Source organism: Pseudorca crassidens, chromosome 20, assembly GCF_039906515.1.
Source record: "Pseudorca crassidens isolate mPseCra1 chromosome 20, mPseCra1.hap1, whole genome shotgun sequence".
NCBI lineage: Eukaryota > Metazoa > Chordata > Mammalia > Artiodactyla > Delphinidae > Pseudorca > Pseudorca crassidens.
The window spans coordinates 6,100,348-6,127,284 of record NC_090315.1 but is presented as its reverse complement, the minus strand read 5'-3'; the positions used below and the strand labels follow the sequence as shown (position 1 = coordinate 6,127,284).

The window sequence follows — 26,937 nt, the reverse complement described above, 5'->3', positions numbered from 1 at the left end:
ATGGTAAATAATCCAAAACAAGCTTATCTAATGGATAATCTAAATAACTCGCCGTTTAGAATCACAAAACCATTGCAGCATTGAGAAAATAAATCAATAAAACAATTCATAAGAAAACAAAATATTTATCTGAATACACATTATAAATCCACATGTCCCCATTGAGAATAGGCATTTTACAGCATTAATAAGTGGTGCGTGTCAGATATATTGCATAATACAGGCTGAAAAAACATCATCTATAAATCACAATATAAATTGATAAATATTCTAGTAAATCATGATAAGGCCAGCATAAGTAATAAGTCACCATTTTATAGAAAATTTTACTCTGTGGAACTCTTTTTTTTTTTTTTTGCAGTACTCGGGCCCCTCACTGTTGTGGCCTCTCCTGTTGCGGAGCACAGGCTCTGGATGCGCAGGCCCAGTGGCCATGGCTCATGGGCCCAGCCGCTCCGCGGCATGTGGGATTCCCCCGGACTGGGGCATGAACCTGCGTCCCCTGCATCGGCAGGCGGACTCCCAACCGCTGCGCCACCAGGGAAGCCCTACTCTGTGGAACTCTTAACATTCCCCCTTTAGAATAAAGAAAGGACTTCTATTCTAGAAGGAGCACACAATATGAGAACTGGGAGTTATGTTGAAATCACCTACTCATGCAATATCATGTCAGGAAAATACATAACATTATAAAGAAGAGCTGGAGAAAGAAGTCAGAAGTCACAGTTATGATTTCATGACTGCAGTTATATCAGTCAATTAATAGAGGAATTCCCTCTCTATGCAGTGCCCTTTAATTATCCTGTTCACTGGCACCAAATTATATGTGATACAGAGTAATGTGCTTTGAAAATTTACTAATTAAGGTCAGAGACAACATTGTTGAGAATATACTGCAAAATAAAAACATACAAGGTGCATTGCAGACAAAGGGATATCTCATAATAAATATGACAGAAAGTTGACACATCTTGTTACAGAAAAGTAACTTTTTGAGTCTTTACTGTAAAACATACAATATTCTAAGCCATCTAAAAACACTAATTTGGGGACTTCCCTGGTGGCTCAGTGGATAAGACTTCACGCTCCCAGTGCAGGGGGCCTGGGTTCAACCCCTGGTCAGGGAACTAGATCCCACATGCATGCTGCAACTAAGAGTTCACATGCCACAACTAAGGAGCTGGCGAGCTGCAACTAAGGAGCCCGCCTGCTGCAACTAAGACCCCACACAACCTAATAAAAAAAACCAAAAAACCACTAATTCGTTTTAAGGCTTGAGGTAAAACACCACTATTTTTAAAATAAGGACAGCAGATTCACAGGGTTTATGTACATAACACAAATTTACACAGAAAGTGAGAGAAGCAAGATTTGAACCTGTACCTACAGAATCAGACATGTTCTTAAGCATGACTGGCCACTCAGGCAGTACAGATTACAGAATATTACAACGAATACCAGGAGCTTAGAAAGAAATACTTCAAGGGAGATATAAGAACTCAGCTGCGTCACTGTAACAGTGTGACTCGGCCACTCCTCCTGGAATTTGCTTTTGAGTCCTCAGCCCTGTGCATTCTGATTCAGGTCCTGTCTGGAGAAAGTTGTTCAGTGGATAAATAGGGGTCATTTTTTACAGTGTGAGTAGTGCAGGGGTAGGGTGGGTGGGTAAAGGAGTGTTGTGGAAATCGGGGAGTTCCAGAGTACAGACTTAATAACTCTAGGAAATAACAGTGTATTCCATCCAAGTCAAGATACCTGGTGAGAAAGGTCAGGTCTGAGGAAGGGCAAGAGTGGAGGGCAGGGAGTAGCAAACACGTGGGTGCACAGCTTGTATTTGCATGTCTGTGGGTCTACAACCGTACGAGGGTGACTAAAATACTGAGCTTGGAGGAAAAGAAGAACTGGCAAGGAGCACAATGCTGTCCCAGTTTTAACTAATGTAATTATATACAGACTATGGGGCAAAAATGGAAGAGCAGGTTTACACCTATATCAATACATGCTGTGAAATTTGTTAAACTGAGTATCTCATGCGTTCCATCTCCAGGCATGTATTCAACACACAATGATATTCCAGGATATATGCAAGAATGGGAGAAGAATAAGGAAATGGCCATCAAGAGGAGATGGATGTGTTTACTCTGTACACGCACATGCAGGTACAATAAAATGTTATCAATGGTACAGCAAAATAGGGGGATTTTGATTTCAAAATGATGATCTCCTGGCTGGGTGGGCAGAGAGTTTGTCTGGAGAAACCAAGATAGCAGGAGGTGTTTGCTAAGGTCTGAGCATTTTAAGATGTGATAATGTTAGTTTTTTTTTAAAAAAAGAATTTTATTAAATAAAACACTACTTATATAAAATCTTTTAAAGAAGAAATCTAAGACTCTTTGTTTGGTATTAAAAATAATAGTGTCCCTTTTCCTGGGGTCTCTAATTACTTGAACTCATATCCTGGATCTCTTAACACAATCTCCGCCATATAAAAGGCATGAGGAGTGATGTCAGCAAGATGGTAAGACCAATAAACTCAAGGCAATGATTACCCCATGGAGACACCCAGTTAATAACAATATACAACCAAAGGGGGAAAAAAATCCTTTGGGAAAACTCTGGAAACCAGTAATAAGCTGCAGCACTCAAACAAATGACTACCCCCAAAACACTGAACCAAAAAGTGTCCGAAAGATCATGACGATTTGCTAGCCTTTGACTCACTCACTCCCCAGCACATTGCTGTGAGAATGAACAGGAGAAGCCTCCCAAAACCCAGATCTGCCCTCAGGAGGAAATGCAAATCAAAACCACAGGGAGATATCACCTCACACCCCTCAGACGGGTTACCATCAAAAAAGACAAGAGATAACAAGTGTTGAGCAGAACGTGGAAAAAAGGGATCGCTGCTGGGAAGAATGTAAACTGTTGCAGCCACTATGGAAAACAGTATATAATTTCCTCAAAATATTAAAAAAAACACACCCCGCTATCATATAATGCAGCAATTCCACTGCTGGGTATATATCGAACAAAATAAGATCACTGTCTTAAAAAGATACCTGCATTCCCATATTCATTACAGCAGTATTCACTACAGCCAACACACAGAAACAACCTAAGTGTCCAAAAGATGAATGGATAAAAAAAATCTAGTAGACATACACAATGCAATATTATTTAGCCACAGAAAAGAAGGAAATTCTGCTATTTGTACCAACATGGATGGACGTTGAGAGTATATGCTCAGTAAAATAAGTCACACATAAAAACTAATACTGAATGATCTCACTTATAGGTGGAATATATATATATATATATATATATATATATATATATATAAAAGAACAAAAAAGACCAAAGCTAGCAGAAGTAGAAAAAAGTAGATCAGAGATAAATGAAATAGAGAATAAAAACTACAGAAAACCACAACCACAACTGGGAGGAAGCTTCCCAAATTCCAGCTCCTTCCTTAGGAGGAAATGCAAATCAAAACCACAGTGAGCTATCATCTCACACCTGGTAGAATGGCTATCATCAAAATGTCAAGAGATAATAAGGGGAGGTGAGGATGTGTTGAAAAGGGAACCCAGTGCAATGCTGGTGGGAATGTAAATTGGTGCAGCCACCATGGAAAAGAGTATGGAGCGTTCCTCAAAATATTAAAAAACAAACAAACAAAAAAAGAATGAAACAGGAGGCAGGGCACAACCTTTGAAAGAATGACAAAGCCTGAGGACATGACATAAACTGATTAGAACCAAATGGATCCAAGATGACTGACAAGTCAACTTTTTCCACTAGACCTTGAGCCTCAGTATACGCTCACATCAGCAAGCTAAATGACACACCCACAAGCGCCATGACAGTTCCAACACCAACCATAAGGATCACAAAGTGGGCAGTGGCCCAATTCCTGGAAATCCCCGCCTCTTCCTAAAATAGCTGGAATACTCCTCCCACTCATTAGCCTATGAAATTACCCGCTCCTATAAAATTACCCGCTCCTATAAAAACTGACAACCCTATACCCTGGCACTTTTCTCATCTGAGACAGCCCACACTCTGTCTGCAGAGTGTGTTTCTCTCTAAATAAATCCACTTCTTACCAATCACTTTGTCTCTCACTGAATTCTTTCTGCCATGAGACATCAAGAACCTGAGCTTCATTAAGTCCTGAAACCAGGTGTGTGATCTCAGTTGGAAGGCTGTGGGTTTTGGCCGGGTTCGAGTCCTGGCACGTGGGTTCAAGTCCCAATCTGAGGTGCATGGTTTCACTCCCATAGGATATAGCAATCCCACTTCTGGATACATACTGAAAGGAAATGAAATCACTACCTCAGATATCTGCCCCCCATGCTGCTGCAGCATGATTTACAATAGCCAAGACATGGAAATAACCTAAGTGTCCAACGGTATGTAAATAAATTTTAAAATGGTACACACACAATGGAATATTATTCAGCAATAAAAAAATTAAGTAGTAAATCCTGCTACCTGTACCAGCATGGACAGACCTTCAGGGCATTATTCCAAGTGAAGTAAGTCAGGAGAGAAACACAAATACAGTATGACCTCAATTATATCACACGTAGTGGAATTTTAAAACAAAAACAAAAGCGAAATGATTAGAAAAAGAGTAGAATAGTGGTTGCAGGGGCTGCGGATTGGCAGTTTCAGTTATAAGGCGAATAAGTTCAGGGGATCTAATACACAGCATGGTGACTGTTGTTAACAATACTGTAATTATATACTTGAATTTGATAAGACAGTAGATGTTAAATGTTCTCACCACACACACACACAAAATTGTAATTATGTGAATTGATGTACGTGTTACCTAAGCTGTGGTAATTATTTAGCAATATATTATATGTATATCAAATCATCACTCTGTACACTTTAAATTTACACCATGTTATGTTTGATTATCTGTCAACAGACCTGGGGAAAAAGAAAATACAAAGGAGTCCACAAAAGAGATCCTGGCTTATCATGTGAATAAGTATTTCAAAAAAAAAAAAAAAAAAAGCAGAGAGAGAGAAAGGAAGAAAAGATGGGAAAAAAAAAAGATCTCAAAAGACCAAAACAGAGCCAAAGCTCCAGAAGGAAAGAAATAAGAGTAAGATTAGAGATAAAGGAACTAGAAAATTTAAAAAACACAATCACAAAAATGAAAAGTTGGTTCTTTGAGAGACAAAATTTACACTCAGCAAGATTAAGAAAAAATCAGAAGACTCATAGCTAAAATCAGAAATGAAAGAGGGAACATTACAACTGATTACAACTGATGCTATAGAAATCGAAAGGATTCTAAGAGAATAGTATAAGCAATTCTATGTGTAAATAAAGAGTGGTAAACCAAGGAGAAATGGCTAAATTTTTAGCAACACAACCTCTGAAGACTGAACAATTCAGAAATACAAAAACTGAACAGACCTATACCTAGTAAGGAGACTGAATCACTAATCAAAAAGCATTCAACAAAGGAAAGCCAGATAGCTTCACCGCAGAATTCTACCCAACATTTAAAAACAATGAATGCAAAAACAACAAAAAAAACCAAAAAAAACAATGAATGCCAATCTTCCTCAAACACTTGCAAAAAAACATGAAGTGGAGGAAATACTTCCAAACTCATTCTATGAGGACAGAATTACTCTAACACTAAAACAGACAAAGACACTGCTAGAAAACCACAGACCAATACCTCTGATGAATACTGATGCAAAAATCACAAATAAAACGATAGTAAACCAAATGCAACACTGCATTAAAAGAATTATACACCACGACCAAGGGGGATATATTTTTGGAATGCAAGGGTGGTTCAACATATAAAAACTTTTCCATGTAAACCTGCACATTAAAAGAGTAAAAGGATAAAAAAAAAGCTACACAATCATCTCAATTGATGCAGGAAAACTATTTGAAAAAAGTTAACATGATAAAAAACACTCAGTAAAGTGGAATACAAAACAGCTACCTCAACACAGGAAAGGACATGTATTAAATGGCCAAAACATCATACTCCATGTTGAAAGACTGAAAGCTTTTCCTGGAAGATCACGAACAAGACAACGATACATGCTCTCACTATCTGTATAAAACATATTACTGAAAAAAAATTACTAGAAGTCCTAGCCAGAATAGGAAGAAAAAGAAATAAAAGGTATCCAGATAGAAAAAGGGAAGAAAATTATCTGTTTCCAGCCGATATGATCAATTGTGGAGAAAGACCTGAAGATTCTGCAAAAATCCTGCTAGAACTAATGAATGAATTCAGAAAAGTTGCAAGATATATTACCAACATGTAAAAATCAAGTGTGTTTTTATACATTAACGATGAACAATCTGAATGAAAATTGAGAAAACAATTCCACTGACAATAACATCAAAGAATAAAACACACATAACCTTAGCAAAGAAGATTTGTACACTGTAAACTAAAAACATTGCTGAAAAATATTAGGAAAGATACAAATAAATGCAAAAATATTCCAAGTTCATGGACTGGAATAAAATATTGTCAAGATGTCAATATTACCCAAAACAATCAACATCTTCAATGCAAATACCTAGCAAAAATCCCAAGTGTTTCTTGTAGAAATAGATAATTTCATCCTAAAATGCATATAAAATCTCAAGAGACAAAGAACAGCAAAAACAAGCTTGAAGAGAATAAAGTTGGAGGTCTCCCACTTCCTTATTTCAATACTTAACACAGGGTTTCCCTGGTGGCACAGTGGTTAAGAATCTGCCTGTCAAGGCAGGGGACACGGGTTCGAGCCCTGGTCTGAGAAGATCCCACGTGCCGCAAAGCAACAAAGCCCGTGCGCCACAACTACTGAAGCCCATGCACCCTAGAGCCCGTGCTCTGCAACGGGAGAAGCCACTGCAATGAGAAGCCCGCACACTGCAATGAAGAGTAGCCCTTGCTCACTGCAACTAGAGAAAGCCCGCACACAGGAACAAAGACCCAACACAACCAAAAATAGATAAAAATAAAATAAATAAACTTATTAAAAAATACTTAACACAAAGGTACACTCATCAAAAACAGTGTGGTACTGGCATAAGGACAGAGAGACCAGTGGAACAGAATAGAGAAATAAATGTCAGAAAGAAACAATGTGTATATGGTCAAGTGATGTTCCACAAGGGTGTCAAGACCAGTCAGTGGGGGAATGATAGTGTATTCCACAAAAGATGTTGAGAAAACTGAATATCCACATGCAGAAGAATGTAGCTGGACCACTGGCTTACACCACATACGTCTAAACATGAGCTCCAAAAGTATAAGACTCATAGCAGAAAACAGGAGGAAACCTTCATGACATTGAATTCAGCAATGATCTATCAGACATGACATCAAAAGCACAGGCAACAGAAGTAAAAACGGATAAACTGGACTGCATCAAAATTTACAAGGTATTGTGCATTAAAGCACACTCAGTAGAGTGAAAAGACAATCTACGGCATGGGAAGAATATTTGCAAATCATGTATCTGATAATAGGTTAATATTGGGAATATAGAAAGAATTCTAAAAGGGTCTGATCAGCAATTCCATCATGGGGGTAGGGGTGGATCTCCACACCAACAAGCAATGTTCAGGCATCAGCTGGGTGTCCTACAGTTGAACTCAGTTGTGACACTATCTACCTGGAGATAGTCATATCCGACAGGTTAAGGCTTGGTGTTATAAAACTGCCCCCTTCACCTCACACTTTAGATGCCAATCTCAAGTTCAGGATGTCACCAGGGCTTCTGACCAGCAGCCTACAGATCGGAGGTTCCAACGATTTATTTGTTAAGAATGTTTCATAGAACTCAGAGAAACATGTTACTTATTAGATCATCAGTTTATTATAAAGGATATAACTCAAGAACAGCCAGCTGGAAGAGATGCATAGGGCAAGGTATGGGGAAAGGGTTCGGGGTTTCCACGCCTTCCCCCAGACCACCATTCTCCCCAAATCTCCACGTGTTCACCAACCTGAAACCTCTCAGAACCCTCTCCTTCTGGGTTTTCATGGAGGCTTCATTACGCAGGCATGACTGATTAAATCAGTGGCTATTGGCAGGCAAACTCAATTTCTAGCCCCTCTCCCCAACCCCTCCAATCAGGGGTGAGACTGAAAGTTCCAACCTTCTAATCACATGGCTGGTTCCCCTGGTGACAGCCCCCCATCTTGAGGGAATTTCCAAAAGTCACCTTATTACCATAAACTCAGCTGTGACTTAAGGGGGTTTGTTATGAATAACAAGACACCCATTCTACCTTCATGGCTCTGAAGTAGTTTTAGAAACTGAGGACAAGACACCTAATATTATACCAAAAGATGCTCCCATTGCTGTTATCACTCAGGAAATTCCAGGAGTTTGGGGAGCTCTGTGCTAGACATGGGGAAGAGGGTCCTCCTCAGAACTGAACCATGTTGGCACCCAAATCTCAGACTTCCAGCCTCCGGAACGGTGAGAAATAAATTTCTGTTGTTAACAAGCCACCCAGTCTATGGGACTTTGTTAGAGGAGCCAAAACCGACTAAGAGACCTATGATCTAGCAATTTCATCTCCCTGTATATGTAACAAAGAAACTGAAAGCAGGATCTGGAAGAGATATTTGCATACCCGTGTTCACAGAGGCATTATTCACAATAGCCAAGAGGTGGAAGCAACCCAAGTGTCCACTGACAGATGAATGCACAAAAAGGTGATTATTCAGGCAAAACAACAAAAGACTCAGATCCCGGCATGTGCTACAACATGGATGAACCCTGAGGATGTTACGAAATAAGCCAGTCACAAAAAATACGAGTCCACTTATGAGAGGTTATCAAACACAGTCAACTTCATGGAAACAGAAAGCAGAATGGTGTTTGCTAGGGGCTGCTGAGGGGGGATAATGGGGAGAAATCAAGTGAGTTTAAATACTCATGGTCATCAACTGAATCTATAGTCAAACAACAAGAAAAACGTGGTATATGTTAACTCTTCTAAGCTCAAATGATGTAAAACATTATGAAAGTTATTTGACACAATAAAAAAAAGAACATGTATTAGTAGACATATAATTATTTCGAATCAATCAATAATATGCAATGTGTCTAAAATTAATCAATTAGACTTCATAAATATCATCAGGAGAACAGAAGTAACCTTATGGAGACAACAGTTGAATGGCTCTCATGGGGGAGGACTTGCATTAATGGGCGCTGTAGTAACAGCAGTTCCGTGCAGAAACATTTTCTGGCCGTGGCGTGGAGACTGATGGAAGAGACCCATGTGCACAGAGGTGGTGACCAACACACACAGCAGATAAGCTGGAGGACAAGAGCACAGCACCAGTAGGAGGGACAACGGGGACCAGGTGCACTTTATATGAAGCTAATGAAAGGAAAATGGGGAACAAGACGGTCTTCTAGTGTTCACTCAAGAATGCAATTTCCAGAAGAGGGACTGGGAGTTTGGGATTAGCAGATGCAAACTATTACATATGTGTATGAATGAATCACTTTGCTGTACACCAGAAACTAACACAACATTGTAAATCAATTATACTCCAATATAAAATAAACTAAAAAAAGAAAAGGAATGGAGTTTCCAGAACGTTAGAAGTTTTGCAGGAAATACAGGTGTCAGAAACAACAGTGGAGAAGTTCATAAAGTGCAAGAAATGGGCTAAATTTTCTATAAAACACAACGCATATATAAGTATTAATTCACTATATCAACATGGACATTATGAACCTAGACAGGGAGCATGATTATTAGAATATCACAGTCATGCCCCAAAATAAAAACTCAGTGAAATTTATATAAAATTCAACAAATTATGTACAGAAAATTGAAAACATACAATAGAAAAAGCAATGCATTTTATATAACAAATTATGGCAAGGCAATCCAATGGTATTCCCGGGATTAAGAGAGTGACAATAAAAATACATATATTCTCAAGATATTAAAAATCTCAACTTAAAAATTGTAATAAATTTAATATTTGGTACTCAGGTGAAAAGAAGTAGAAGGAATTAATGAGACTATGTTTTCAAAATATTCTGGACTAAGTGCAGGATTTAGGGAAACAGCTGCTGAGCCATACTCCCAACTCTAAAGGAGGAAATACTGTAATATATAGAAAACAATATCCACTCCCTAATCCCCCCCTCCCACACACTGCAAATATGAAACAGAGAACACAAAGAGTAGCAGCGGCTTAAACACAACAAATTACGGTACTTCACTGAAAGTATCATTCAGCTTCATAAGTTCCCTCACTAAATTGCTTCAAAATAACGTGTTGAGGTAGAATGAACAATGGCACACACAGAGGATAAAAAATGTGGTATGGACAATAGTTTAGTCAACAGCCTCAGAGATATGAGCATATGATCTTCGTAACAAATGTTCCCAGCAGAAATTCGTGTGTTATTTATTGTGGCACAAAGGGGATGGTCATTCGCATATGTGAACACCATTGTCACAGTGTCCTTGAGAGATGCTTTCATGACACTCCTCCAAACTGGAAAGATTACTGAAAACACTTATCAGTCAGGCTCTCCTGATACTTTCCACCTCAGTATCCTGGGACATGCTGACCACTCTACTGAGTAGCTTCAAGTGGTGCTTCTTATGTAGCAGGATAACGTCACAAGATATGAGTGACAGTATTCTCCATCAAGAATTTTGTTACCAAGGAAACCCACTCCACAGGAGAATCCACCAAAAATCGTCCGTTACTTAAAGGTGGATGATCACGGCAAAAAAATAGGATAAAATTTCAGACCCTAGGACTGTGTATTTCAGAAGCAAGTTTCAGGGGCAAATTCATGCAAACTTAAGAGAATATGAAATCTGGAAGAGTTTATATTACCCAACTAGATAGAGTAGTGCAAGAGGCAGGAAGATACAAGATGTGGGGTCAGATATTGTAGGATCTTGAGAAGGGACCATGTGCTCTATCCACAGATGCCAAGCTAAGAGCCTGAAAGACTGGCATATGCTCCTCATGTAGGACTGGGGATTAAAAAGATATCTCTGTCCACCGTCTTTACAGTATTCCTAAGTAACAATCACAGATGATCCAACCCACCTCCCGTTACACACCCCCAAGCTGTGTGACAAAAATAGGACAGGGGCTTTCCTGGTGGTGCAGTGGTTGAGAATCTGCCTGCCAATGCAGGGGACACGGGTTCGAGCCCTTGTCTGGGAAGATCCCACACGCCGCGGAGCAACTGGGCCCGTGAGCCACAGCTACTGAGCCTGCGCGTCTGGAGCCTGTGCTCCGCAACAAGAGAGGCCGCAACAGTGAGAGGCCCACGCACCGCAATGAAGAGTGGCCCCCGCTCACCGCAACTAGAGAAAGCCCTCGCACAGAAACGAAGACCCAACACAGCCAAAATAAATTAAAAAAAAAAAAAAAAAAAAAAAAAGAACAGGAGGAGGGGTGGAGGGATTTGAACAGGCAGGCAGGGCTTGAGACAGCCCCATGCAGGTTCTGGGGTGACAGATGGAATCGAAGAGCTGCCAGTGTTTTCTCATCTCTTGATTAGGTCTCCTAAGTACAGCAAATGGAGATGGAACTGGGAAAGGTCCAGGGGTTAGGACTGTGGAGGTGTCAGCTCTGATCCATATGGACTAAGAACTAAGCGTCTGATGGAATCAAGAACAGAACGAGAGACCAAGGGGAAAAGAGACCCCTTTCAAACATCCCGTCCCACGCTCCTCAAGGAGCCAAAGAGCTCACAGGAGCCAGATGACGGGGTGTAGATCATGATAAAAACTCTGCCTTTGTCTGTTTTGGAGCTGCAGCACCCCTGAAGGGTGAAAAGACACATTTTACATGTTGAAGGACAGAGTGGTAAGTTAGGGAGGAGAAAAATTTCCTCTGAGAGTTCACAAGAAATAAACTTCTGTTTTCCCATAGAACTCTCCCACTTAAGGAAAGTTTCCCAAACACTATTAATGGTGAGGTTTCCTCTCTGCTCTTCTGAGCTCCGACCTGTGTTGGCACCTCTGATACGTTCCCATTCATTTGATTTTTTGCTATTTTTCACTTCACTCTGCAGAGCCCAGAGCTCTTTCCCTTGCTCCAATATGGAGACAATATTCACAACAGAAACAGAAATTCGTACTCATAAAAAGAACGGAACATGGTGTCCTGTGGTGTTTCCAGAATCCCAGTTCCTTGTTCAGCTGAGGAGTGAGGACATTACACATGGGTCTGGAGAAACATTTCACAAATTCATCCACCGCCTCCTTCTGAATACACAGGGAACAGTATAATATGCAGACATCTAGCTCTCTTCCTAGAACTACTGAATCAAAAGCACAGGGGTAGAAAACAAGAAATTTGATATATTAAGGGTTTGCCATTGGGCTTTGTAAATACTGAAGCTCTGGAACAACTAGTATATCATGAAATGGGCAGATTCCTGAAGAAAAGCAATTTTAAACTCCTGATGTCGAATCATAAAGCTTTTCATGTCTGAGTCAACAGGGCTTTCAGGTCAGTGAAGCAAAACAGGGCCTCCCAAGAGGCACACAAGGGAAAATGCAAATATACACAAGGGCAGATCCTAACTTCTAGAGGGAAGTTATCCTCACCCAGGGAGAGCAGGTTCCCGTAGGTCTCCAACATCACGTCCCGGTACAAGGCCCTCTGAGCAGGGTCCAGGCATTCCCACTCTTCCCGAGAGAACGTGATGGCCACATCCTCAAAGGTCACCTGTCCCTGAAACAAAAGATACATCTCACCAAGGGGCCATGAGGAGAGTTCTTACCGTCACATAAAAGGAGAAGAGAGAGGATCAACCGGGTTGAAGACTGCGTTCTGACAGATGTGAGTAAAGGCATTTTGAGCAAGTTATATGCCTGAAATTTTAGTTTCTTTGCTTCCACAAAAGATTACGATATCCTCCGAGTCAGTGTGGATTACTGGCTTTTGTGGATGATACATGAAATATACAAGTAAAAATGCAACACGGGTTGTCTGCACAGGAGTGTCAGATGTTACGTTCCACACATTGAGGGTATTCCGTATGCAGATGAGCTAGGACATGAGTGGTGTCTTCAGAGGCGACTCCACAGTGGCTTTACCGAGAGATCAGGATCTTAAAATTGTGATGAGGATAACAAAGAACAATGATGAAACGCATGTGAACACGTCCTATGTGCTAAGCATTACGCTTGAGACTTCACATATATTAACCTGTTATCGACAAAATAGCTCATTAGAGAAAGACCTGTTCCCACTTTACAGAGGAGAAAACTGTGTCACAGACACTCTAAGAAACGCGCCTCAGATCAAATAGCTAAGAAATGACACAGCGAGCACCTGAACTCGGGTGGTCGGCCCCTAATCAAACCTAAACAATCAAACAGTTAAGTACAGCATGAAAAGTACCCTGACAGAGGGCTCCCTGAAAAAGCCTGAAACGTAAAAGGAGAACAACGTGCAAATGCATAAAAAACCATATATAAATACATACGTGTCTACACATAATGTTACCATTTTTGCTACTATTTAAATTATTAATGGGATAGTGTAAAAGAGGATTAACATGTAATTTCAACTGCTAAAAAAATATAAAATTTATAAAATGACATTTTATAAAAGCCATGGACTTTCACATCCATGCACTAATGCACACACATGTAGACACACCATTCACTAAAATGAGAGCAGCTGTCTCAACATATTTTGGATGATTTTTTAAATTATCATTTTGATCAATGTATTTCAACATCTCTGGGACAATGAAAATGTACTAAGTGTACTTAATTTAGTTTGTCAACATTATTCTATAGTAGGTTAGTAAAAAACAGATACAAACATGAAGAAATATATAATGCTTTAATGTCTGTAAAATACATATACTCAAAAATACAAATATAATTTTATCCATTTAAATTTAGATATGTAGCTATTAAAAAAAGCCAAACCAAGTTTGTTTATTCCAGTAATAAAATACTGATTCAAAATTGGAAGGGTTATTAGTGGTGCACATTAATTTAACAGATTAAGGAAAGAAATTATCAAAATAGTAGAGTTGAAAAATTCTTGGATAATTAAAAATCATGACAAAAAGAATGCTAAAAAAAAAACAACCAAACTTTTATTGAGCAAACTGAAGCATCAGAGAAGACTGGCAAGTCCGAAGAAGGGCATTTTGGAAGGACAGACAAAATAATCAATTGACAATACGACTTTACCTGATTCACAGCCATTCCTGACTCCTTTTCTTTCCTCTCCCTCCTCTTCTGGGCTTCTTCCTCAGACAACATGAGTCTTTAGAGGTTGACCTTGAAAGTTGGAAAGATGCTGTTTAATGCTTAGAATCAACACACCCCCTTCCTGAGTCACCACCACACACACAGGGAAGCCCTCAGCATGTGGAACAGACGGTCCTCTGCTGCCCACTGTCCCAGGAGGGACTCAGGACAGTAACTCCCACACAGAGTCCAACAGGTGAGTTTCCCACCCTTTCTTCAGATCAGGCTCCCCTCCTGGTGAGGCCCTCACGTACCCAGCAGCAGCGGGCACCTCAGCTGGACCCGACGATCCCCTGCAGGTCACAGACCAGCCCTGATCCATCCCCACGCAGAGCAGAGCCCTCACCCTCAGCCCAGATCTCAGCCCTCAGGAATGGGGGGACCCAGAGTCATGATGCTCAGTGAGGGATCCGGATTGGAACATCCTGGGGCAGCATAAATATTATTGAACTTTGGTCCCACACTGACTACATGAAGAGGGTACCTGGTCAGAGGGTACAAAACATGTCTATGCATAAAGCCTCATCGATCTAATGGGAAGCCTGGGTTGAGCACCACTCACAGGAGGCAAGCCCAGCACAGCCCCCACTTTCTTATTCTTTCCCAGCTTTACTGAGGTGTAACTGACGAATTAAAATGGTATAAATGTAAGGTGTACGATGTGATTATTTGACAGATGTGTACACTGTGAATAATTATCACAATCAAGTAATTACACTTCCATCAACCCACAATTACCATTTTGTGTCTGTGTGGTGAGAACACTTAACATTTATTCTCTCTGCAAAATTCAAGCATATAGAAATACACTACAATTAACTACAGTCAGCATGCTGCACACTAGCTCCCCAGAACTTACTCATTTTACAACTGCAAGTTTACCCCTTTGACCAAAATCTCCCCATTTTCACCAACTCCCAGACGTCGGTAACCACCATTCTACTCTCTGGTTCTATGAGTTTAACTTTTTCAGTTTCCACACATTAGCGAGATCAGACAGTATGTCTTTCTAGGTCTGGCTTAGTGTACTCAGCAGAATGTTCTCCATGTTCATCCACGGTGTCGTAAACGGCAGGACCCTTCATTTTTACGGCTGAATAATAATAGTTCACGGTATGTATGTAACACATTTTTGTTATGCATTTGTCTGCCACCAGACCTTTGTGTTGTTTCTACATCTTAGCTGCTATGACTAATGCAGGAATGCTCACAGGAGTGCAGCTATCTCCTTCCAAATACTGATTTTGTCTCCTTTGCATCAACAGCCAGAATGGCCTTGCTAGGCGGTCTGCCTGACCTATTTTCAAGTTTTGAAGAAATCTCCACACTGAGTTCCACAACTGCTGTACCATTTACATTCCCACCAACAGTGTAGGAGGGTTCCCTTTTATCCTCACCCTTGCCAATACTTGTTATCTCTTATCCACTGGCTAACAGCCATTCTGAAAGGTGTGACACCTCCTTGTGGGTCTGCTCTCCCCTGAGGCCCGGTTCTCACCAGGACTCAGCCAGTGGAAGGGGAAGAAGCAGAAGGAAATGTGCAGGGCAGGCGTTATGGACCAGAGGTGGGGGTGAGGGAGTGGCTGGCATGTTAAATGGGAGGAGGGTGGTCAGAGAAGGCTCCACTCAGACGCTGACATCAGACCACAGACCTGGCGGAGGAAGCGTGTTTGCCACCTGGGTCTGAGGGACAGCCCCTGTGAGGGCCCTGGGACAGCAGGAACCTTGACCCCAGGAAAAGGAAGGAGCCTTGGGTGGCTACAGCAGGGTGAGGAGGTGGGCGGGAGGGGAGGTCAGAGAGGCACCGGGGGAAGCTGATGATGAAGGGCCTTGGTCTCCAAGCATTTTTCTTCCATAAGAAAAAAAGAATTTTAGCAACCACGTATTCCATCACTCGTTTTAAGTAAACATCTAATAGTTTTGTATCTTACATTTTAGAACAATTACACATAATGTAGTGTTTTATATATTTTATATACATACCAAAATGTTCATCAGAGCCCCAGGAAGGATGGTGTCGCCCTTAAGCAAGATGTGTTAGACGGCAGGGGGAACACGGTCAGGGATCTCAAGGAGTCAGTTTCAGACAAATTAAGGCGGAGATGCCTGTTAGATGTCCCAGCAGAGATGTCAAGGAGACAGCTGGACACAGGATTCCAGACTTTAAGGGAGAGATGTGGGCTTGAGAGGGCAAACTGGGAGACGGGCAAGTGGTGTTGAAAACTCATGAGAAGAGATGATGGGGAAAGGCAGCGGATGTAGACAAGAGAAGAGGTTCAACGACTAAAACTTTTGGAGGCTGCCACGTTCAGAAACCAGGGTGTTCAGAAAAATTCATCAGAGGACAGCAAGAAGGGAACAGGGAAGTGAGAAGAAAATTGAAGCAAACGGACTTTTAAAGGTTAAATCAGTCTTTCAAGAAAATCAGTCTTTCAAGGAAGAAGGAGTGATCCAGTGCGCAACATGCTGCCGATACAACAAGCAAGATGAGAAGAGGAAATAAATTATTCGATTGAGCGATGAGGTCATTGGTGACTCTGGAAAAGAAAGTATCAGTAGATGGTGGATGTGAAAGCTTGATTGGGTGGGGTTCACAGGGGAACTAGAGGCAAGAATTGAAGACAAAGAACATAAATAAGTTTGTAGTATATTGTGCTCTGAAATGGAGCATAGAGAAAAGGTACTTAGTAGTGGGGAAAATGTAGTTAATTAAGAATGTTTTGTTTTTTTGTGGTTTTTTTTGCGGTACACGGGCCCCTCACTGTTGTGGCCTCTCCCGTTGCGGAGCACAGGCTCCGGACACGCAGGCTCAGCGGCCATGGCTCACGGGCCCAGCCGCTCCGCGGCATGTGGGATCTTCCCAGACTGGGGCACGAACCCGTGTCCCCTGCATCGGCAGGCGGACTCTCAACCACTGCACCACCAGGGAAGCCCAAGAATGCTTTGTTTTAAAGATGGTAGAGTGAGCTTCCCTGGTGGCACAGTGGTTGAGAATCCGCCTGCCAATGCAGGGGACACAGGTTCCAGCCCTGGTCCGGGAGGATCCCACATGCCACGGAGCAACTAAGCCTGTGCGCCACAACTACTGAGCCTGCGCTCTAGAGCCCTCGAGCCACAACTATTGAGCCTGCGTGCCGCAACTACTGAAACCCACATGCCTAGAGCCCGTGCTCTGCAACAAGAGAAGCCACTGCAATGAGAAGCCCGAGCATCGCAACAAAGAGTAGCCCCCGCTTGCTGCAACTAGAGAAAGTCTGCGTGCAGCAACGAAGACCCAACACAGCCAAAATAAATAAATAAATAAATTTTTTTTAAAAAAAGAAAGAGTGCTACTTCCAATAGAACATCTTTAAAAAAATAAAGATGGTAGAGTGCATAAAAAGGTTTTGGCATGTGTGTGTGTGTTGGTCCTTGTGTGTAAGATGGGCAACACCACCATTTGTGTATGCTGATGAAAATAACCCCCTAAAAGTCAAATACATGATGCAGTGGAGGAAGGATGCCATGCGGTCCTGACACCGAGTGAAGTTGGCAACAAGGGCACAATCGCAGGGTCAGTCGCAGCCAGGAGCAGGGACAGACTCTTCACAGTCGATACTGAGGAGACAACACAGGCCCTGAGGCAGATGGGTGAGCCAGTTAGAGGAGATCTCTTCCCTTCGCTCCAGGGGCTCAATGAAGAAGAAACAGGGCCTTTGAGAGAAAAGATGGGAGAGGATGTATTGGACTTATGAGGGCCTGTAAAGGAAAGGCATGGAGCAGACACATAGGGAATGTGAGGGAACAGAGCCAGGAATCTGAAGTGAGACCAGTCAATCTGGGGGTGTGCTTTCTCCAGCTGTGATGAGCCACACGGGGACCGCACAGAGGAGGCACAGCTGGATGTGATGGGGATGCCAGGGAGGGCAAGGAAGTAGAGGGCCACAGGAGAATGAGTGCACACGTCCTTTGCTTTGGGGCATCTGACTTGCACGGCTGTAAGTAAGTGACAGGGTGTGCTTGTCTCCATTATGGAAAAACAGCCTGGATAAGGTAGGGGAGTGTATCCCACTGGCTTATCATTTTACCCCTGATGCAGACAAAACAAGCCTGGACTATGGTACATACTCCATATGTAGTCAGAAAATTAATGAGAAGAACACAGAGTGAAACTCGTACACCCTCCTGCATGGTCTTCACTTTGGGGGACAGATGTGTGCAGGGATCCTTTGCCCTGGAAAGAGTGAGGAAGGAGCTGACCAGGAACAGCAGAAGTGGGTCTAGCCGAGGGTCCTCCATCCAGACAATGCCCCTTACCCTCAACAAGTGCAAAGGGCAAGTGTAAGCTCAACCGGGACCGCAGTGACCTCAACCAAGGGGTAGCCCTCAGGCTGAGCAAGACCCATTTAGGAAATTAAAGAGCCTAAAATCAGCAGAAAAAGGAGAGGCCTCCCGGCTGCCTAGACCCCTCGATGGAGAAAAGGTCTCAGTGTCTAGGATTTCTCACTCTGCAATGACATTGGCTTAAAAAAAAAATCACAACCTAGGACTTCCCTGGCGGCCCAGTGGTTAAGACTCTGTGCTTCCAACGCAGGGGGCACAGGTTCGATCCCTGGTCAGGGAAGTAAGATCCCATATGCTGCGGTGGGGCCGGGGGGTGGGAGGGTCACAGCCTGAAATCCTGACTTGATTGGGTTGGTTGGGATTGTGCAAAGCAACAGCAGAAGCACAGCAGGAAGTGGGTGTCTGAACCGAACAGTAGAGGGGAAGCTGGAAGACTTGAGGGAGGCAAGGCACAAAGAGAGAAAACACGTTTCTTCCTCAAGTCACCTACCTGGGAAACCACCAGCACTGCCATTCTAGCGAACACAACAGAGAAACGTGTATGAAAGGCGAGTGTGTGTTGGGTAGGAACACAAGTTCCTTTCTGTCATCTGACCTCATCAGCTCACCCCATTCTACACTCTACTAACTGCTGAGCCCCAGATCCACTGGTGAGTATGAACAGAGCTTTTCCTTCATCCCACTCCTGAGTTTTCCCGCAAATACCAGGGCTGTAACTCCCCAAATGAGGCTCCCCTTCCTGTCTCCAAATTCCCTTCTCAGACCATAGCAGCCCTTCTCATTGGTTCCGCATTTAGTTTAAAATATCTTGCTCATCTGCTCCCCAGCTGCCTTGTGACTGGTGTGTGTGTGTGTGTGTGTGTGTGTGTGTGTGTGTGTGTGTGTGTGTGTGTGGTGTTTTGGGACAGATGTGCAGAGGACAGCAGAGAACCCACCACTGGCCTGGTAGGAGGAAAGTAGAAGCTGCATTTTCCCAACAATGAGCCTTTGTACTTCAATTCACCTTGGTGTTGACTGCCCCCGATTCCTGGAACAATCCTTCCCCGAGTCATAGGGCGTTATGGCCCCTCTCAAGTTGTGTCCATAGACACATCCCCCACAGGTCCTCCGTATGAAACTTTTCTGCCATCTGCAGCTTAAGACCCAATGTTTCCCTTCTGGAGTCATACAGACTTACGAAGTCTCATGTGGCCCAAGACACTCCCAAGACACCCCATAATGATCCCTTATCCTACTATGAAACCCCACAAAACATTCCAAACCCTAATAACTCATGCATTTAGATGGAACAGTACACATGAAGACCCTCGAGGACCCACTAGACTGAAGACACCACATTTTCATTCAGTGACCTCAGCACAAACACTGTCATCTCCAAAAACTGCTACTAAGAGAGGTGTCTCCAGTGATGCACATGTCCCAACAAGACCCCAGCATCTTTGAAGAAAACACTCCAAATTCTCTTACGTATCTTCCAAAATGCTACTGGAACTTTCTTCACCTGCAACTCAAAATATCTCAAAACACAAAAGGTAACCCAGAAAATGATCTCTGAAGGTTTTCCCTGTAATTACTATATGGGATGCATGATGATTCTTGCCTTCCCAAAAGATCCCACAGACGTCACTGAGTGGCGTGGATTCTGTGGGACACCCTCTAGGCACCCGTTAGGACCAACACCCCATCCTCCTACATACAGAGCTCTCCCTGTGGGCTCAGCTCAGGCCTTGATTCTAACAACATCGCAGGAATACATTTCTCTCTGCCAAATCCACTGCCTTCATTCCTCCACAGGTGTGATCATGAGTTACTCGATTAAACCCATGCGTGCAAATCTCAGTCTCCGCATCTGTGTCCCAGGAAACGGGAGCTAAGACACTAGAGCACCCCAAACCATTCCATGCAGCCTGCAACCACCCATCAACCCACTTGCAGATGCCAGAACTGCGGCATCCCTTGGCCAACAGTTCCACACACCCCACGATCCCACAACTCTGCTTGGGACAGGTGCACACACCATTCATTGGGCTCATCTAGAGGCCCACACTTACTTCCGTATCCCTCCGGCAGACACCTACAGGCTCCTCTCCACTTTCTCCATTTTTCCTCCTCTCCTTCACGCATGCCTGAGCAAACAGGGCTGAAAGGCACAGAGACCTATGGGCACAGGATCGCGAGAGGAACACACACAAGCTGCAAACTGAAGGCCACTGGGCATTCAGTATGGAGCTCAAGAAGGTGGTCCTCCTGGAAAAACGCTGAAAGGGGTCAGCTTAGAAATAAGCTCTGGGCAAACGTCTTCATCATGAATAGAGGAGCTCTGTTGGAAGAAGGTTCCAGGTCAATCCAGCCCATTCTTCATCACTTGCAGAGAACAGACAAGAGGTACTTGAGAGGCACATCTACTTAGTAGCTCACAGATCACATAAAAGGGAAGAAAACGCAATACTAGATTGACTGACGGAACTCACTTTCAACTGTTAAAAGATCACTGATATCCTTACCAAGTACTCATTGAAACAGGCCCTCACCCATCCTCTACGTTGCCATCTGTTCTCCCTCATTCTTATTTTCACCTTAGTTTTCCTATTTCTCTGTCAACCGCTCTGTCTCTGCTTCTCCTGATCCCCCTCGCCCACATATTTACCGTGATGTCGACTGAATTAAGATGCCCGCCCAGCGGAAGTGCACATTTTCCAGCGGGGTGGACTTTGAGACCGAAGAACACTGAGCGTCACACGGCTGGCCCAGGTCACCTCCCCCTCTGCGGGGTGAGGGGAAGGGCTGACTAAGAAGCGGAGGCCGGGGGAGCAGAAGGACCGGCCTGAGGAAGACACGAAAAAAGACGGGCGTGGAGGAAGGGGGGTGTCAGGAGAGGGGCGGGCTCTCCAGAATCCCGGGACGGGGGAGAGGACGCGGGCTCTACGGGAGCGGGGCGGCCAGGGCTGCCCTCCAGGGGCCGAGAGGACGAGGCTGTGGTGGAGCGAATCCACCTCAAAGAAGAGGACTTCACAGGGGGGGCGGAGGTCAGTAAAGGATTTTAACCAGGAAAACGCAGCGAAAAGAAAAGCCAAAGGAACGAACTAGCCTCAAAGCCATTTCAAACCCAGAGGGAAACGACCCCTGCCCTGTGACGGCGACGTCTGTACTCACTTGGGGCGGAGGGGCAGGTGCGGTGATTTTAAGGTCCGTAGTGACTCCCACACCCAGAGGATGGGTTGAGGTGGGGGTTGTTAAGCGCAAATTTACACTAGAAAGAAGAAACTTACGCTCCGCCTGTGACCTTCGCTCCGCGCTCTCCGCTTCCGGGTCCGTTGACAACTGCGCACGCGCAGAGTTGAGCGGCGGGGGCGGGGCCTGGGCGGAACGCTACCGCGAGCGGCGGGGCGTGGGGCCCGGGTCTGCACCGCCCCAGGAGAAGGCGGGGAAGGGTGCATCCCTCCGCCTAGCTGCGAAGGCGTAGCTTTCGGCTTTAGGAATACTTGGGTGTCTTTTGCGTTTTATGATGCAGCGTTGTTCCCTGCCTGGATTAAGTTACTGTCTCTAACCGTAAAGCTTACTGTTGTGTGAAACACTTATGATGTTAATAAGATGTTTTCCTCATAACAAGTTGAAAACGGTTTAAGTCAAAAGCTATTTGTGCCAGTGAGTTGCGCCCCAGTCCTGCTAGTGAGGCTGAAGCAATTCAGTGGTGAGGGATCGCTGGTTGGATCCAGGAACATTTCCTGCAATTGGATTTAATTTAAGCAGTTTAAGTAAACCAGAGCTGGAGTTGTCTGTGTAGCGATGCTGACTAGAATGTGACATACAAAACTCTGCCTCTGAATAATGCCATTTGCAGTAACATGGATGGACCTAAAGATTATCATACTAAGTGAAGTAAGTCAGAAACAAAGACAAATTTCATATGATATCGCTTATATGTGGAATCTTAAAAAAAAATGATACAAATGAACTTATTTACAAAACAGAAACAGACTCACAGACTTAGAGAGGGAACTTATGGTTACCGGGGAGAAAGGGTAGGGGGAGTTTGGGGTTGACATGTACATACTGCTATATATAAAATAGATAACCAACAAGGACCTACTGTATAGCACAGGAAACTCTGCTCAATATTCTGTATTAACTTAATGGGAAAATAATTTTAAAAAGAATAGATACATGTACATGTATAACTGAATCACTTTGCTGTACACCTGAAACTAACAACATTGTTAATCAACTACACTCCAATATAAAATAAAAATTTTTTAAAATTTAAAAATAAAAATACTTGTTTCAGAAAAAAACCCCAACAAAAACCAAAACCAAAACCAAAACTCTGCCTCTGTAGATTCAGCCACTTCATACTGACACCCTACTTGACAGCATTTCCGTTTCTATTCCCTGTTCTCGCAGGAGGCCAACTGGACACTGTGCTCAGTTCCAGAGATTCACAGGGACAAGACTGATAAAAGCAGTTTTCACATATTGAGATATAGGGAAGTCATTCTGGCTTATACATGAGTTAACTTGAATTTGATGTTAAATAAAATAGCCTGTTTGTGGCCTAGCAAACATACATTGTACATCTGCTTTAATTATTAAAGAAAAGGGCACATTGACCAGAACTAAAGAGTGTTCATGCTAAAAATAAAGATTAAATGCCTCTCTTCTTGGGATGCAGATGCTGGCTCTCCTTTGATGATAAGACTCCTTGGGCTTCCCTGGTGGCACAGTGGTTGGGAGTCCGCCTGCCAATGCAGGGGACACGGGTTCGTGCCCCGGTCCGGGAAGATCCCACATGCCGCAGAGCGGCTGGGCACGTGAGCCATGGCCACTGAGCCTGCGCGTCCGGAGCCTGTGCTCCGCAACGGGAGAGGCCACAACAGTGAGAGGCCCGCGTACCGCAAAAAAAAAAAAGACTCCTTTCCCAAGTGCCAAGGCTATGCTTGCTGACTTGCTGGAGTACGTGCTGATTTGTTTTTTTTTTTTTTTTTTGAAACCCGTAGAAATGTAACCCTGACTTTTTTAATGTTCTTTGTCCTGACAAGATGTAAAAGTGTGGCAGAAAACCCTGCTTCTCTGAAGCAGTTTCTGAGTAATCTGGGAAGCAGGCTCTGGGCTAGTCCTCAGTTTGGCTCAAATAAACGTCATTTCTATTCTTATTATTGATTGTTTACTGATTATTTTCGTCGACAAGATTTTCCAGTCTGAGACTGGAGGCCTGAGGCATGTGATAATTTAGGTTGGTAACCATTGCTTTTAAAATAGGGATATTTTGTTACAATTAAATTATAAATTGCATTGTTTTCTTTTTGCTAAAGTGTTTTAATTATTTGCCTTTTTAAAACCAACTCTTGGGGACTCTCCTGGCGGTCCAGTGGTTAAGACTCTGCGGTTCCACTGCAGGGGCGTGGGTTTGATCCCTGGTCGGGGAACTGAGATCTTGCATGCCGCGTGGCGTAGCCAAAACAAACAAATAAAACAAACTCTTTCCCCGAGTTTTATTGAGATATAATTGATATACTTCATTGTATAAGGTTAAGATGTATAGCATAACGGTTTGACTTACATATATTGTGACATAATTATTGCAATAAGTTTAATCAGCATCCGTCATCTCATATAGATACAATAAAAAGAGAAGGCACAAAAGAAATGTCTTTTTCATTTTTGATGGGAACTGCATTTGTCTTTATAACAGTTATAAATACTGTGATGGATTACCTTCAAATATCTTTCAGAAAAACTTGTTTACATCCTAATATGCTTAAGTCAATAATATCTAAATGTAATTTCATAGTATCTGTATGTTCATTTTGAGAATATTAGAAAGTTTACTTTTAATTTAAAAATTGTGATATATGTTAGCTCTTTTCCGTGTTTTCCATTTCTGCACGTTCTGTCAGGTGTGGATGACAAACCCTGTAAATATATAGTCTTGAGAAGACTTTGGGATTTATTTTCACCTAAAGAATAATCAATTTTGCAATATATGTAAGGCATTTAGTAAGGAGGTATAGTCTTTTTAATATGAACCCTAAAGAAAGTAAACATGAAATAATTCATTTCTATTATGGTTTATCACAGGGTATGAATATATTTCCCTGAGTTATACAGTAGGACCTTGTTGTTTATCCATTCTATATATAATAGTTCGCATCTGCTAATCCCAAACTCCCACTCCATCCCTCCCCTAATCCCCTCCCCCTTGACAAACACAAGTCTGTCCTCTATGTCTGTGAGTCTGTTAGAAATACTCTATGTGAGTAAAACTATAAAACATTCCTGAAAAATATGAAAGTAGGTATAAACAAATGAAAATTGGCATCTTGTTCTTGGTTGGAAAAACTCAATATTACAAAAAGATCAATTCTCCTTAAGCTAATTAAAAACTACTGCCTCCCTGTATAGACAACTTTAGCTAGTTTTGGAGCTAGCAACGTTATTGCAAAAATCTTACAGAATGAAGAGCAAATAAGAAGAGCCACAAAAACTCTAGAAATGAATCAAAATGAGGGAGGCTATCTCTAGGGGATATGATTATTCATGAGTAGACTGATAGATCAGTGCAGCTAAAATTTATGCCAAAATGCATAAGAAAAGTTAATAAGCAGCAAAACTACAGCGGGGCTATCATTAATACTTTATATTTGGGAAATGGAGATTCCTACAAAAATGACAATAGGTTGGGACTTCCCTGGTGGCGCAGTGGTTAACAATCCGCCTGCCAGTGCAGGGGACACGGGTTCGAGCCCTGGTTCGGGAAAATGCCACATGCCACGGAGCAACTAAGCCTGTGCACCACAGCTACTGAGCCTGCGTTCTAGAGCCCGAGAGCCACACCTACTAAGCCCACGTGCCACAACTACTGAAGCCCGCACGCCTAGAGCCCGTGCTCCACAACAAAAGAAGCCACGGCAATGAGAAGCCCGCTCACCGCAACTAAAGAAAGCCCACATGCAGCAACGAAGACCCAACGCAGCCAAAAATAAATAAATAAAATAAATAAATAAAATAAATAAATGAAAAAGAATTTTTTTTTTGAAAAAGAAATTTTGAGCTAGTTTGTTACATTTACAAATATTTGATTTGTAAGCACTTACTTGTAAGTCAATTCAGTAGAGCTCCTTTAGAAGTTAATTTTAATAACATGATCTGGAGTTAGGGACATATCACATTTATTATGTATAGATAGACATACATTCATCCAGATAGACGCAGAGATCTTTTTGTTTTTTTTGTTTTTGTTTTGGCCACGCTGCACAACATGTGGGATCTTAGTTCCCCGACCAGGGATTGAACCGGGGCCCATTGCAGTGGAAGCACAGGGTCTTAACCATTGGACTGCCAAGAAAGTCCCCTACACTGAGATCTGAGTTTTCCTGCTTCAGTTTAAAAGTCCTTCCCCCTCCCCACTCCTTTGTTCTTTTCCAGCTTTAAATTCTACTAACTGACCCAAGGCTGTAGGTCAGGCAACGTGGGCTACATTTCAAGGATATGGTAAGAGTTGTAAATTTTAAGCTTTCTCCTGGGAATACTTGTTCCCCCAAGGTCAGAATTGAAAAGATTAAACCAGCTTTCTCTACAGTTTTGGAGTGTCAGTAGAGTGCCATCCTGGCCCTTTAAAAGTTAAATGCTTGCAAGTATTGGCTTTGTTCCAACTGCACACGAAGCTGGCCAGAGTTCCAGTGAGTGGCTGTTGACTAGGGAGCTGTTCAGCCTTTGAAGTGCAGTTTCTCTTTATTACTTTGGGAGCCTAATTCAGATATAATCTGAACAACTTTCTGAGGGCACTGTGATGGATCGCATGCGTGCTGCTCCTGAGTCCAGCTCCCCAAGAGGTTACTCTTGGGTCGGTTCGAGCCTCTTACATGTCTCGGTTTCTCCCTCCAGCAAAAACTGCTGTGCCTCTCGGGGGCGAGCAGAATTTACTTACTGGTTGTAGTGGGGTCCCTTGTAGGACCCCAGCACAACTAAAGGATTGATCCTCAGATATGTCCACTAGGTTCTCAATCACCTGAGAAGGCCTTGTGGCTGGAAGGAGTAAGCGTTCCTTTCTCTGTCTCTCATTCTACTATCAAATGGTTTGTTCAGATTATATATAATCTTTTTAATTTAAGCCAAATTAAAAAAAAGACCAGCCAACCCAATTCACTCCAAAGTTCCCCCTCCAGGTCCCTGCCTAGGGAATGTACCATACTCCCTCTTAGGACTTCAAGTCCCAAGAAAAAAACAGCTTGAATAAAATTCAGGATGTCATGTAAAGCAATGATGTCTGAATATCAGGAGAAATCACCAAAGCAGCTGAGGAGTACCGAGAAGTGGATGCGTCTCAAAGGACCCATGCTG

General features: G+C 42.8%; 1 protein-coding gene across 1 annotated transcript in view; it reads right to left on the bottom strand.

Moving 5' to 3' along the window:
- The window catches only part of LOC137214783 (zinc finger protein 665-like), a 28,077-nt gene extending 6,152 nt beyond the window's left edge, over positions 1-21,925 (bottom strand). The window contains exons 1-3 of the mRNA XM_067719028.1: positions 21,870-21,925; positions 14,218-14,307; positions 12,610-12,736 (exon numbers count right to left, since the gene is read on the bottom strand). Coding sequence (XP_067575129.1) covers positions 12,610-12,736; positions 14,218-14,289 — 199 coding nt within the window. The 5' untranslated portion in view covers positions 14,290-14,307; positions 21,870-21,925. The remainder of the gene's footprint in view (positions 1-12,609; positions 12,737-14,217; positions 14,308-21,869) is intronic.
- Between the last annotated feature and the right edge of the window lie 5,012 nt (positions 21,926-26,937).